The 13626-nt window shown below is 61.3% G+C and overlaps 2 protein-coding genes across 10 annotated transcripts; one reads left to right on the top strand and one right to left on the bottom strand.

The window, feature by feature from the left end:
* Positions 1–26: 26 nt before the first annotated feature.
* EFS (embryonal Fyn-associated substrate) lies at positions 27–6745 on the top strand. 9 transcript variants are annotated; one of them, XM_034787440.1, is made up of 6 exons: positions 28–2326; positions 2845–3520; positions 3794–3892; positions 4073–4567; positions 5491–5595; positions 5867–6745. In XM_034787440.1, exons 1-6 carry the CDS (start codon positions 2151–2153, stop codon positions 6278–6280), a joined length of 1965 nt encoding a protein of 654 aa, XP_034643331.1. In that variant the 5' UTR covers positions 28–2150; the 3' UTR covers positions 6281–6745. The 9 variants fall into 9 exon arrangements, 8 of the variants coding, with proteins under 8 accessions (XP_034643334.1, XP_034643331.1, XP_034643332.1 ...); XM_034787439.1 differs by having other exon boundaries at positions 29–2326; positions 3992–4567; XR_004647867.1 differs by having other exon boundaries at positions 30–2326; positions 3992–4233; positions 5867–6009.
* A 3061-nt stretch (positions 6746–9806) lies between these two features.
* Positions 9807–12581, bottom strand: PABPN1 (poly(A) binding protein nuclear 1). Its single transcript, XM_034787968.1, has 7 exons — positions 12452–12581; positions 11993–12107; positions 11018–11085; positions 10833–10939; positions 10627–10714; positions 10247–10398; positions 9807–9902 (listed from the first exon to the last, which is right to left on the bottom strand). The coding sequence occupies exons 2-7, from the start codon at positions 12072–12074 to the stop codon at positions 9863–9865; spliced, it is 537 nt and encodes a 178-aa protein (XP_034643859.1). The 5' UTR covers positions 12075–12107; positions 12452–12581; the 3' UTR covers positions 9807–9862.
* Between the last annotated feature and the right edge of the window lie 1045 nt (positions 12582–13626).

The raw sequence follows: 13626 nt of genomic DNA, 5'->3' as shown, positions 1-13626 counted from the left end.
TCCCCCTTTTCTTCTCTCCCTCCTTCTCCTCCCTGCTCCATTCCCCCGTTCCCCTTTTCTTCTCTCCATCTCTTGCTTTTCTCTCCCTCCCTCCCTTGCCCCAGCTCAGAGCCAGCTGCAGCCCCTCCCAGGCAAAGTACAGCCCAGGGGGCCAGCGGGCGCCCAGCCCAGAGCCCGGGTTTGGCTTCAGCTGCTGGGCAAAGCCCCTGATTATGGGGTTGGGGAAGACGCGAACTCCCAAGAGAGCCGCTGGCTGCTGAGGCCACAGATTTCTTGGGAACTCAAAGGGAGGAGTTTGGCTCTTTCTTTCTTTCTTTCTTTCTTTCTTTCTTTCTTCTACAGGTTCAGCAAAAGATCTTCTCTATCTCATCCAAATCTCAACCCCCTTGCACTCTATCTAGCCCCATCCCACCCACCCCCCCATCTCTCTCTTTATGCAACCTAGGCTGGAAGGGGGCTATTTTTGGCCACACCATATTTTTATGGATTTTGACCTTTGCCAACTGGTTTTTGGATGTTGTGACTCTTGGTTCCGGTGCCGTTTGCCATCTGGCCAGCTCGGCGCCTGTGTCATTCAGGGCATGGTGCAAAACTCTGGGATTGGGGGAGACGCCGAAGCAAACGACCGGGTTTGAATTTTGAGTGTGGGGGGCGTATCTCAGTTTTCTTGGAAGTTGCAAAAAAAAAAATTAACTGTGTGTGTGTGTGAGAGAGCAATTTTTTTCTGCACTTTAAAGTTGGCACCGCTTTTTCTATGGATTAAAACAATTCTGGATTTCTGCATTTGCCTAATTTCTGGATTTTTTGATCCATTAATTAGCAGAATTTCTCAGCAATTTCCACCCCAAGATACTGATTTTTTTTCTAGCTTTGGGTAGAAAGTTTGCACCATTTCTGGACTTGTGAACATGCACCATTTCTGTGGAAGGAGATTCAGGATATAAGGACGTGGTTTTGGTGAGGTTTCTGGAGTTAAGATTATTTTTTTCTTTCATTGTGGGGGGAAAAGCCTTGTCTAGATTTGTGGGGAGTCTGTGATTTTTCTGGAGATTTGAACTTGTTAAAAAACTCTGGATTCGGGAGACATTTTGTGACATTGCTGGATCTTGGAATGTGCAAAAAACCGGTGTATTTTGAGGGAATTTTCATGGCATTTCTGGATCTCTGCACTTGCAAAAAAGGGGGGAAATTTTGAGCTCATCGAAAAATCGTCTTGATTTGGGGACGTTTGCAAGTATTCTGGAGTTTGGAATGAGGCCACATTTCTGGCTCCTTCGGCTCACAAAAATGGTCTAGATTTGGGGGAAAGGTCAGAAGATTTCTACACGGTTGCAAGATTGTTTTGCAAAAATTGTCTGGATTTTTCGCTGGCAAGGTTAGCAAGCTTTCCTGGCTTGGCTGCTCTGAGCTTTGGGGAGGATCTGAAATGCCTGCCCTTTGCTTTCTGGTTGCAACGCTGTCCTGTTCTTGCAAAATCAGATTCTGTCCTAACTTGTTGAACCTCCTTGCGTGCCTCGCTCCACGCACCATGAAAGCAGCCAGGCCTCTCTGCATGTGCCTGTGGTCGCTGGGTGTATTTTGCTGACCAAAGACGCTGTTTGCAGAACACAAAAGACTCCTCGATTCTCCGGAAAATGAGTGGGATTTTGCTCTTCCACGGCTGGACTTTCTGAAAAGAGTCGTGTTCGGATCCGAGGGGAAACCCAACGGATTTGCTGAGTTGGCTGGAAACCACTTAGGCCAAAAATATTGGGCTTGTTTGTTTGTTTGGTCTCCAAAGCTCATGGAAGAAAGACCGAGGGAACAATAAGGAACTGGGACACTTGTAAATGAGACTTTGACAAAAGTTTACAAGAAAATTGTGATTCTCTCTCTCTCTTCCTTTCTCTCTCTCTCCACCCCCCCCCCAACAGAAAGAACCAAACAAATCTGTAAACTCCAACGTATTTTAATCTAGGCCTTAATTTACAGATCAGGGGAAAGCCAGAACTCTGCCTGTCTTTCATTTCACCCTTTTCTTCATTCTTCGCCCCCTTTCTTTAACACGTTCCCAAGGTCTCTCCCTTTGCTTTCTCCTATCACCCCACTTTCCTTCCCTCCCTCCTTCCCCATCTGGCTTTGCCCACACGAGACCCCTCCCTGGAGGCACCATGTCTGTAAGTAGATTGAAGCTGGAGTTATTCCGTCCTGTTTTCACCCTCACCCCGGAATGGTCCCTGCCACCCTGTCTGGGGGGAATGAGCCCTGTACTGGGGGATACTGGTCTGCCACCAAGCAGCACTGGGAGCACTGGTTCCTCTGACCCCAGGCCTAGCCAGCACTGGGGGTCCCCGGCCTCTCTCCCGGCTGGCCCTAAGGGTCCCCGGCCTATCTGCCAACTGATCCTGGGGGTCCCCGGTCTCTCTCCCAGCCGGCTCTGGGGGTCCCCGGTCTCTCTCCCAGCCGGCTCTGGGGGTTCACTGCCTCTCTCCCGGCCGACCATGGGGGTCCCCAGTCTCTCTCCCGGCTGGCTCTGGGGGTCCCCAGTCTCTCTCCCAGTCGGCCCTGGGAGTCCCCGGTCTCTCTCCTGGACGGCTATGGGGGTCCCCGGTCTCTCTCCCAACCAGCTCTGGGAGTCCCCAGCCTCTCTCCCGGCCGGCTCTGGGGGTCCCTGGTCTCTCTCCCGGCCGGCTCTGGGGTCCCTGGTCTCTCTCCCAACCGGCCCTGGGGGTTCACTGCTCCCTCTGCCCCCAGGCTCAGTTGGCCCGAGCGCTGTTTGACAACGTGGCCGAGTGCCCGGAGGAGCTCTCCTTCCACCGGGGGGACCTGATGCTGGTGCTGCAGCCCTAGGTGCCCGGCCTGGGGGTCCCTGGCCTCTCTCCCGGCTGGCCCTGAGGGTCCCCGGCCTATCTGCCAACCGATCCTGGGGGTCCCCGGTCTCTCTCCCAGCCGGCTCTGGGGGTTCACTGCCTCTCTCCCGGCCGACCATGGGGGTCCCCGGTCTCTCTCCCAGTCGGCCCTGGGGGTCCCCAGTCTCTCTCCCAGTCGGCCCTGGGGGTCCCCGGTCTCTCTCCTGGACGGCTATGGGGGTCCCTGGTCTCTCTCGCGGCCGGCTCTGGGAGTCCCCAGCCTCTCTCCCGGCCGGCTCTGGGGGTCCCCAGCCTCTCTCCCAGCCGGCTCTGGGGGTCCCTGGTCTCTCTCCCAACCGGCCCTGGGGGTTCACTGCTCCCTCTGCCCCCAGGCTCAGTTGGCCCGAGCGCTGTTTGACAACGTGGCCGAGTGCCCGGAGGAGCTCTCCTTCCGCCGGGGGGACCTGATGCTGGTGCTGCAGCCCGAGGTGCCCGGCCTGGCCGGCTGGCACCTCTGCTCGCTGCACGGGCAGCAGGGCATCGTCCCAGCCAACCGCGTCCGCATCCTGCCCGAGTCGGGGCCCTCTGACCTCTCTCCGGTGCCCCGCAAGGAGAGTGCGCCAGCTGCCCTCTACGACCCACCTCGGGGCCAGAGGAGGAGCAGCGCAGGGCAGAAGGAGGAGCAGCAGGAGGTGAGAACCCAGGCGTCCGGGATCTCCCACTGCCACCCCCGCTCCCCATTCCAGCCAGGGAACCCAGGCATTCAAGGTCCTCCAACACAATCTCCCCTGGGGATCCCCCATACCACTCCCCACCCCATCAGCCACAGCCTGGCCTGAGAACCCAGGTGTCCGCCCCCACAGCCTGGCCTGAGGACCCAGGTGTCCGGGATCCGCCCCCTACCTCTACAGCTCGGCCTGAGGACCCAGGTGACCAGGCCCTGACCTCTCTCTGCCCCCCTCCAGGTGTATGTGGTGCCCCCACCCACCCGGCCATTCCTGACCCCCTGTGATGATATCTACAAGGTGCCCCGTGCCACCCGGAGAGACAGGGACCCCAGTGAGGTGAGAATGGGGGCAGGGGGAACTTAGGAAAGGGACGGGGAGATGGGGGGGGACCACTGTCTGAGCCTTGATTCACCTTCTTTTCCCCCCCACCCCCAGGTCTATGATGTCCCCTGCTCACTCCTGCGGGACGCCCCCCTCTCCGACACCTATGACACCCCCTCGCCCTTCCCCAAGCAGGTGGCAGAGCCGGACACCAACCCCTACAATGTGCCCCCCCCGGCCAAGCCGCCCCCTGGCCAGGAGGAGGAAGAGGAGGAGGAGGAGGGACGGGAGGAAGAACCAGGCCCTGTCTACGCCACCCCCTCCAACCTGCGCCGGGCGTCCGCCCTGCTCAACCTGTACGAGTCGCCTGAGGAGCTGCTAGGGGGGGAGTACGACCTGCCGGGCCCCTCCCCGCCGGAGGCAGCCCTGGGGGGGCTGAGCCTGGGCGAGGCGGGGGGTGTGGGTGGGCGTCCCCGCCTGCCCTCGGCCGAGAGCCTCTCGCGCCGCCCTCTGCCCGCCCTGCCCTCGCCTGGCGCCCCCCGCAAGGGCAGCATTCAGGACCGGCCGCTGCCCCCGCCCCCGCCCCGCCTGGGAGGGCTGGCTGGGGGGCCGGACGAGGGGGCGGGGGATGGGCACAGCGAATACGAGGGGATCCGACTGGCGGAGGAATACGACTACGTCCACCTCAAGGTGAGCCGGGAGCACCGCCCTCAATGCCAGCCAGAGCCCTGACCTCTGACCCCTAACACCACCCTGAGCCCGGCTACCCGAGCCCTGACCTCTGACCCTAAAGCCACCCTGAGCCCGGCTACCCGAGCCCTGACCTCTCACCCCTAACACCAACCCTGAGCCCGGCTACCCGAGCCCTGATCTCTGACCCCTAACACCACCCTGAGCCCGGCTACCCGAGCCCTGACCTCTGACCCTAAAGCCACCCTGAGCCCGGCTACCCGAGCCCTGACCTCTCACCCCTAACACCAACCCAATCCCAGCTACCCAAGTCCTGACCTCTGACCCGTAATACCAACCTGAACCTAGCTACCCAGTCCTTGACCTCTGACTCTAAAACCACCCTGAGCCTGGCTACCTGAGCCCTGACCTCTGACCCCTAACACCAACCCGAGTCCTGACCTCTGACCCCTAACACCGCCCTGAGCCCGGCTACCCAAGCCCGGACCTCTGACTCCCTCCCTAATGCCAGCCTGATCCTGGTTACCCAATCCCTGAACTTTAACCTCTGACCCTGGTCCTGATGTCAACCCAAGCCTGGCTGCCTGACCTCTGACCTCCTCCCTAATACCAGCCCAATCCCGCCTACCTGATCCTGACCCTAACGCCAGCCTGCACCCAGCTACCCAATCCTTGACCTGTGACCTCTGCCTCTAACCCCAATGCCACTCTGACCCTGACCCCCAACCTCTGACTACAGGTCACTGACCTCGGACCTTGACCCCAAAGCCAACCTAGCCCCAGGGTCCCTTACCTCTGACCTCAACCTCAGCCTGCCCAAAATGCCAATCGGACACTTCCTTCCCTGACCCCTCATGTCAACCCTGTCCCACAATCACTGACCTCCAACCCCTGACCCCAAATCTGACTTCTGCCCCCTGCAGGGGACAGGCAGGCTCCAGCCCCCGGCTACAGACTGTGACCCCCCAGAGGAGGTGACCAGCCCCAGACCCCAACCAGAGACCCCCCTTTTGCTGGAGGAGGAAGAGGTAGGAGTGGTCCCTTCCCGGATGCCTGGGTCCCTTTCCCTGGTGGTGGATGGGGGTTAAGCCCTCTTGGATGCCTGGGTCCCATTTTCAGAAGGGTGAGGTCTTTCCTGGGTGGTGGGTGAATGGGGGGTGCCAAGATTCCTGGATTCCTTGGTCTCATCTCCTGGAGGGGGAGGGGTCACCCCCCAGACTCCTGGGTCCTCCTGCCTCCCAGCCTGGGGCAGGATGACCCCTTCCAGCACTGACACCCTCCCTCCCCTGCCCTTCTCAGGTGCCTCCCAGCCCCGAGGACGCCCAGCTGCTGCAGTTCTACGCAGGCCAGTGCCGGACGCACTACGCCACCCTCCTGGCGGCCACGGAGGCCCTGCTGGCCAGCGCCGGAGCCAACCAGCCACCGGGTGTCTTCGTGCCGCACGGGCGCTTCGTACTGGTCACGGCGCACAAGCTGGTCTTCGTGGGCGACACGCTGGCGCGCCAGGCAGCCTCGGCCCCCCTGCGGGCCCGGGTGGGGGCGGCCGCCAGCGCCCTGTGCCAGGCCCTCAAGGGGGCTGTGCTGTCAGTCAAGGGGGCGGCGCTGAGCTACCCTTCGGCCCCGGCTGCCCGCCTGCTCCAGGAGCGCCTGGCCGAGCTCTCCCGGCGGGCCCTGGGCTTCACGAGTCTGCTCAGCACCCTGGCCCCCTCCTGACCCCCTGACACCAATGATCCTTGGGTGACCTCTGACCCGCTCCCCAGGGTCCTCTGTGCCAAATAAACCCATGACCTCTGACCCCTGACAATTAGCCCTGTATGGCCTCTGACCCCCTGCCACTTGGCCCATCTCACCTCTGACCCCGTGCATTGACCTCTGACAGTCCCAAAGCCTCCTAGCAAATGATCCCTATGTGACCTCTGACCCCAAAGGCCCTACCCAAACCAATTGTGACCGCAGACCAAGGCCCTCCCACATCCAGTGTCTTACTGCAGCCTCTGACCCCTGGCTAGTTCCCCCTAAGCCAATGACACTGGGAGCCCTGGCCTTGACCTTTAGCCTCCCACAACTGAGCTCCATTTCCCCCTTGACCTTTGCCCTCTGTCCCACTTTGACCTGGGAGCCCCATTATCTTCACCCTTGACCCCACCCAAGGGCTTCCTCTCCTGGCCTGCCCCCCCCAACCAAAAAGCTCCTTGACCTGTGACCTCTGCCCCCAGTCCAGTTCCCACCCCCCCAAAGCCCTGACCCACTTCATATGGGGGAATCTTTGTATTATTTATATTTCAGGGTCTGGACTCATGGAGGGTGGACGGGCTTCATCCCCCAACCCCGGGGACCCCACAGTTGCATGGGGGCAGGGCTGGCTCCAGGCACCAGCTTACCAAGCAGGTGCTTGGGGCGGCCACTTTGGAGAGGGGCGGCACGTCCAGCTATTCGGCGGATGGTCCCTCACTCCTGCTCGGAGCAAAAGACCTCCCACCGAATAGCTGCCGCAGATCACGATTGCAATCGCAGCGGTTTTGTTTGTTTGTTTTTGTTTAGCTGCTTGGGGGGGCCAAAACCCTGGAGCCGGCCCTGCTTGGTGGGGGTCATGGCAATGCCAAAGACTTGACTGCGGTTGGGTGGCAAAAGAGGACCCTCCACAAACACCTGGAGATGGCATTAGTGTGTGGGGGCAGGGGTGTCAGCCAGCACCAGCATGGAGCAGAGGATTATAGGAAACTGGCCGGGGCAAGAGGGAGCAGAGGAGTCTGGGTAAAGTTCAGCAAAGGGGATGGTCCCCATCCACAGCACAAACTGCTAAGAACTGATGACTCGCCAGCCCGTGGTGCCCCCCCTCACAGCTTTGCTGGTGCCCCTCACCAGGGAGCCCATGGGTGACCTGTTCTCTCAGGAAAGATTTTTTCTACGTTTGTAAATAATAAATCAATGAAAAAAGCCAATTGTCTCTGTTCCTTGGGGGGGGGGGGGGGGGGGGAGAACAACCTGCCCGCCCAGGCCCATATCAGAACCAGCAACCCACCCCCCATATTCTATTCCCCAGGAAAGGTGGGGAGGGAACATGGAGGAGTTGTTGGGGGGATTAGTTGGGAGGGGCCATGGAGGGGGGCTGGTTGGGGGAGCAGACAGGAGGATTTGGGCAGGTGGGGGGGGAGGAGAGTTGGACACCAGACTGTGCAGTAGGGTCTAGTGGTTACAATGAAGGGGGGGGGGGGAGAGAGAGCTGGGAGCCAGGACTCCTGGGTTCTCTCCCAGCTGTGGGAGGGGAGAGCGGGCTAGTGGTTGGGGGAGAGCTCGGACTCCTGGGTTCTCACCCCAGCTCTGAGAGGCACCACGATCCCTGGCCTTGCTCCTCCCCCCCCCCCCCCACACACACACACACTGCTGGGCCTAGCCATGGGTGAGGGCAGGCCAGGCCCAGGAACACACCTGGCCAGGTGACCATGTGAACTCCACACCGGGGCCACACCTGGACTTGTGGCAGGCCTGTCAGGCAACATGCCAGGCAGGCCCATGACATGCAAGGAACATGGCAACACGGCCAAGTGCCCAGCACCCACATCAGCAACACCAACTCCATGCTTTACACATGCACCCACCCCCACACCCAGGACACACTGGCACATATGGGCACCACGCCAGCACCACACATGGGACCCAGGCTGACAGACCACCTGGCAAAGGGCAGTCTCCAGTGGCGGGCAGTGGGATAACTGGGGGAAGGGATGGAAGGGACCCAGGTTCAAATCCCAGGACACACACACACACGCACACCCCCAACACCTCTGCACTGCCCCCCAACTCATCTCCGCTGACATCAAGGGAAGGGGGCCCGGACGCCTGGGCTCCCTGGGAGGGTGGTGAGGGCTAATGGTTAGAGGGGGTCAGTGGGCCCACCTGTCCTTGCTGTCTGCCCCCACCCCACCAGCTGACACCCCAGGGGGACCCCCCACATCCCCCTGCAACTCCCTAACACTTGCTGGGGCCCCCATTCCCTCAGGGCCCCTGCCAGGTGACAGACCCCCCCCCCATGGCAACACCCCCTCACTCTCTAGGGTACCCCCTAAATCCCCTTTGACCCTGAATGCTCCCAGGGACTCCCCCATCCTTATCAGGATCCCCTGAGAGTCCCCAGGACCCCCACCCCCAGAGGCCCCCAATGCCCCGGGACCCTCCATGGCACCCCTCATAGGACCCCACCCCCCCAAACACCCAACTGAGAGACACCGCCCCACCCACTGTCAAGGGCCCTTTTCACACTACCTCCCCGCCCCCATCAACCCAAGTCATGTGATCAAGAGATGACACACAATAGACTGGATTCAAGGGCCTAGATTTAGGACCCCCCAAAACACTCGCCCCTCCCACGGACACACCCATAAGACAGACTCCTCTCGCCCCCCCCGCCACAGCCAGCAGCTCAGGACCCCTCCCCTGCATGGGGGTCTGGTTATCCCCAGACCCTTTGCGCCAGGCTAAGGTGCACCCCCTGAGCAAATACAGCTGTGATCCCTAAGAAGCCAGGAGTCCTGGTTGCCAGGAGAGAACCCAGGAGTCCTGCCCCCCCGGCAAATCACCATTCACCCCCTTTTCTTTCTTCCAAAAACATCTTTTATTTTTTTTTCACCCTCCTCACATTTTTTTTTTTTTTTTTTTTTTTCCCCCCCCCCCCCCCTGCTCTCGCCCCCTCCCAAAGCCTGGAAATTAAAATAAAGGGGGGAGGAGAAAGGCCCCCCCCCCATCCCTGCCCCCCCCCCCCAATATTTAATCTGGTCGCAAGAGCTCCGTGCGGCTCGACAATTCCTTCAGGCTAAAGCCACCTGCAAAGATAAAGACACTGAAATACGGCAGGTAACAGCCCCGGCCCGGATGGAGGGAAGTGGTCAGGGGCAGTGGAGGAGTGGAAGGGAGGAGGGAGCCAGGCGGGGGGCAGAAGGGGCAGCGCAGGGGCCAGGTCCCACCCGCGGGGGAGGACCCGAACGAGGGAACGAGCCAGGGAGAAGGGAGGAGCGAAGCCGCGCCCAAGGCGGAGAAGTGAAGGGGGCCGGGCGCAGAAGGAGGGAAGGAAGCGGGGCCACCCGCGGACGGAGGGAGGAGCCCGCCCGCCCGTGGCAGGGAAAGGGGGAGCGAAGGAGGACAGAGAGGAGGAGTGCCCTGTGCTCATAGAGCCGCCCCCGCCCCCCACCGCGCCCCACGGCTCGCCCCCACGGGGCTGCTCCAGCACTGTCACATTCTTCTCTTTTTTTTTTCTCCTCTTTTTTTTTTTTTTTCTTTTCTTTCCCAAAAAACACTTTTTTAGTAAGGGGAATACCATGAGGTTGCTCTAGCCCGGCCCCTGCAGAGGAGAGAAAAAGGGAACGAGTTAATAAACCAGGGGGAAGAGAGAGGAGAAGAGAAAATACAACCAAAGAACCCAGGAGTCCTGGCTGCCAGCCCTCCCCCCCAGCTCTAACCACTAGCCCCCACTCCCAGCCCAGAGCCAGAGAGAGAACCCAGGAGTCCTGGCTCCCAGCCCCTCCTGCCCTAACCACTACACCCCACACACACCCCAGAGCTGGGGAAAGAATCCAGGAGACCTGGCTCCCAGCCCTCCCCCTGCCCCCACTCTAGCCCGCACTCCCCTCCCAGAGCAGGGAGAGAACCCAGGCATCCTGCCCGCAGCGGCCCAGCCCCCCAGACCTGTATGAGCGTCCGCGGGGTCGGCTGCTGAATCCACTGTAGAACCGGGCCCGGGAGCTGGTGTAGCCAGAACCGCGCCCTCGGAACCGGGCCCGGGGAAAGCCCCGGTCTGTGGTGCTGATGCCGGGCCGGTTGGTCCGCTTGGGTATCACCTGGGGGGCAAGAGGGGGGGTCAGAGAGGTGCAGCGAGGACCAGGGAGGACCTTGCGGGGCAGGGGAGAGAAATGAGGGTCAGGCCCAGGCTAAAGAAGGGACGGTGGGCTTGGGGGTTCAAGGCAACGGGTGAAGCTCCTTGGGTCAGGAGAGAGCCTAGGGTTCCGGGCAGGACCTGGGCCCAATCTCGGGATTCGGGGGGCTGGGTTTTGAGGTGCAGGGCTCACCTTGATCTGTCGCCCCCTGAACAGGGATTCGTCTAGCGCCATGGAGGTGCGCACAGACTCCTTGTCGGAGAACTCAATGTAGGCGAACCTGGGGGGGATCCCACATTAGACACCGCAAAAACACAGCCCCCCCGGGCCGTAGCTTCTCCTCCAGCCCCTCCTCCTGCCACCCCATGCCCCCACGAGCCCCCCGAAATCTCACTCACCCCTTGGGGTGCCCACTGTATTTATCACACAGGATGGTGACACGGTTGACGGACCCGCAGCCGTGGAAATGAGCCTCCAACTCTTCGGCCGTTGCCCCGTAATCCACCTAGAAAAGAGGGGGGCAATGAGCTGAGAAACGGGGTCCCCTGAACCCCCCCAGCCCCTCCATGGCTCCCCCACTTACATTACCCACGTATATGGACCGAGCGTCAGCCTCCATCTTTTCTTCTAAGGACATTATGACTGGGCCAGCTGTGAAAAGAGAACCAGGGGCTTAGTAACTGGGGGCTGTACCCCAAATCTCTTCCAGTGCACCCCCCCTTTACCAGAACAGAGATGGGACGATCCCCCTTTCTGCACTGGGTTTATACAGCATCTGGCATAACTAGTATGGATAGATGTATAAACAAGCCTACACAAACAACCCAAGGGGTAGTTTTTATGCAGGACCTACCTAAGAGATTCAGAACAGCATGAGTGAGGCCGGTGTTTACATAGGTCCTACGCAAACCAGATGATAGCATTTATGTAGGTGCTACACAAATAAAAAATCAGAAAAACACAATTCCCATGTGTCTCTGGGCTTTACCATCCCCACGGGGGTCTGAGAGTGAATGGGGATGGTGGTTATTGTTTTCATAGGTCCTACACATACAAAAAAGTAGCATTAACAGAGACCCTACACAAACAGAATGCAAAGCAGCGTGAATCCCAAATGCCTCCTACTTCACTCCTCCCCCGCCCCGCAGTCAACAGGGTCCAAGGGGGGAAGTGATGATTACTGTGTACATAGGTGTTACACAAATAAGATGGTGGCATTTAAGTAGGTCCTACACAAATAAAATTCAGAGGGGCACAATTTGCATGCATCTCTAGGCTTTACAATTGCCAAGGGAGTCTGAGTTTGAATGGGGGGGGGGGGGTTACAGTTTACATAGGTCCTACACAAATACAATTCAGAACAGTGAGACTCCCAAATGCATCTGGAATCCACCATCACCCACATGCTCCAAAGGGTATACTAGGGGGAAGGGATGGTTCCTGTTTACGTAGGTCCTGCACAAACACAATCCAGGGCAGTGTAGTTCACAGATGTCCCCTAACTTTGCCATGCACAGGGGGCCCGAGGGAGTTGACGGGGGGCCCGAGGGGGTCTCACCGTTGCCCGGCGGGGGGCTCATGTTCATCTGCTTCTCCACCTCGTTCTGCAACTCCTTCAGCTTCTCCGCCTCCTCCTCCATCTCCCGCACGCGGGCTTTGATGGCCTCCAGCTCCTGAGAGGCAAGGGGGGGTCAGACTGGGGGCCTGATTCACCCCCCCTCCCATTTGCCACCCCCACCTACTCCCCCCACAGCTCTGCCCTGGCCCCCCAACACACCTCCATCCTACCCAGGACCCCCAAAAAAGAGCCCAACCCAACTCTGCACCCCCCACCCTACAGCCCCCTCTCCTGGTGAGTCCCTGGAGACTAGCCCCGCCCAACACCAGACCTGCCCCCTCATGTGCCCCCCACCCTGTTCTAACCCCCACAGCCTAGTGCCCCGCCCCCTCCCCGGGGCCCCGCCCCGTCCTGCCCCCGCCCCTGCAGATCCCCCCACGTGCCCCTCCCCCCGCTCACCGGGTCCTCGATGGCGGGGTCCCCGGGGTCCCCCTCTCCCAGCCCGGCCTCCTCCTCCAGCTCCTCGGGGGGGCGGTGGGCGCCGGGCCCCCCCCCAGGCCCGGCCCGGGGGGCGGAGGCGGAGGGGGGGGGCGGGTGCGGGGGTCCCCCCCGGGCGCCGCCCCCGGCCCGGCCCCCCCCGTCCAGCAGCAGCTCCCCCTCCTCCTCCTCTTCCTCCTCCGCCCCCCCCGCCCGCCGCGCGCGGGGCCCCGCCCCCGCTTCCGGCCCCCCGCCCAGCCCGTTCCCGTACTGCGCGGGGGGGCCCCCGCCCGCCTCCGGCCCCTCCCCCGCCCCGCGCGCGCCCCCGCTGCCCCGCGCCGACGAGGCCATGGCCGCTGCTGCTCTCCCCGCGCTGGGCCGGCTGCTGCGCCGTGCGTCGCTCCTCACTGGCCGCCCGGGCGGGGCCCGCCCCCTCGGCCCCATCCCATTGGCTGTCCCGGCGGAAGGGCCGGGAAGACGCGCTTGATTGGCCGTAGGCCCGCCATCGCTCTAATCCCATTGGCGGAGGCGCCCGCCCGTCAACAGACCTCTCCCGCGTGATTGGACGCCTGACGGAAGCGCCGTGCCGACACCTCTGATTGGCCCAGTGTCCGCCATCGCTGTAACACCATTGGGGCAGGGTCCCGCCATTCAACAGAGCGCTGCTTTCTGATGCGTTGTCCGGAGCTGGGCGGACGTTTTTGATTGGCTCAGCGTCATGATTGGTCACGTCCCTCCCCGTGGCTGCGGCCCCATTGGCCGACGGGCCAACCCTGGCAGCTGATTGGCTGAACTAACACCCCTCATTGAATAAACCTGCCGCCGCCCCATTGGCGGCGGTTCGCCGCCCCGAGGAAGCCCCGCCCATGTCTGACCTTTGACCCCAATTTGACCCCCGATCCTTCCCTGCTGCACCCCAGACCCCAACCGTCACATGACCCCACAGGTTGATAAACCAACATGGCCGCTCCAGGGCATGAGTCAGCTCCCCCCCCCCCATCCCCCCCCCAATGGTCTGGGTCAGACTCTGCCGGGGGCCTCGGGGCTCGTTCAGGCTGATTAATGGCACCTGGCGCCTCGCTCCCGACCCCCAGCCCCCTGCCCCCCCGCCCGGCCGGAGCCCCCCACTCCCGACCCCCAGCCCCCAGCCAGCCCGG

Source organism: Trachemys scripta, chromosome 12 (genome assembly GCF_013100865.1).
Source record: "Trachemys scripta elegans isolate TJP31775 chromosome 12, CAS_Tse_1.0, whole genome shotgun sequence".
In the NCBI taxonomy this organism is placed as follows: Eukaryota; Metazoa; Chordata; order Testudines; family Emydidae; genus Trachemys; species Trachemys scripta.
Note: the sequence above shows the minus strand (reverse complement) of the source record. Positions and strands in the feature narration are given on the sequence as shown.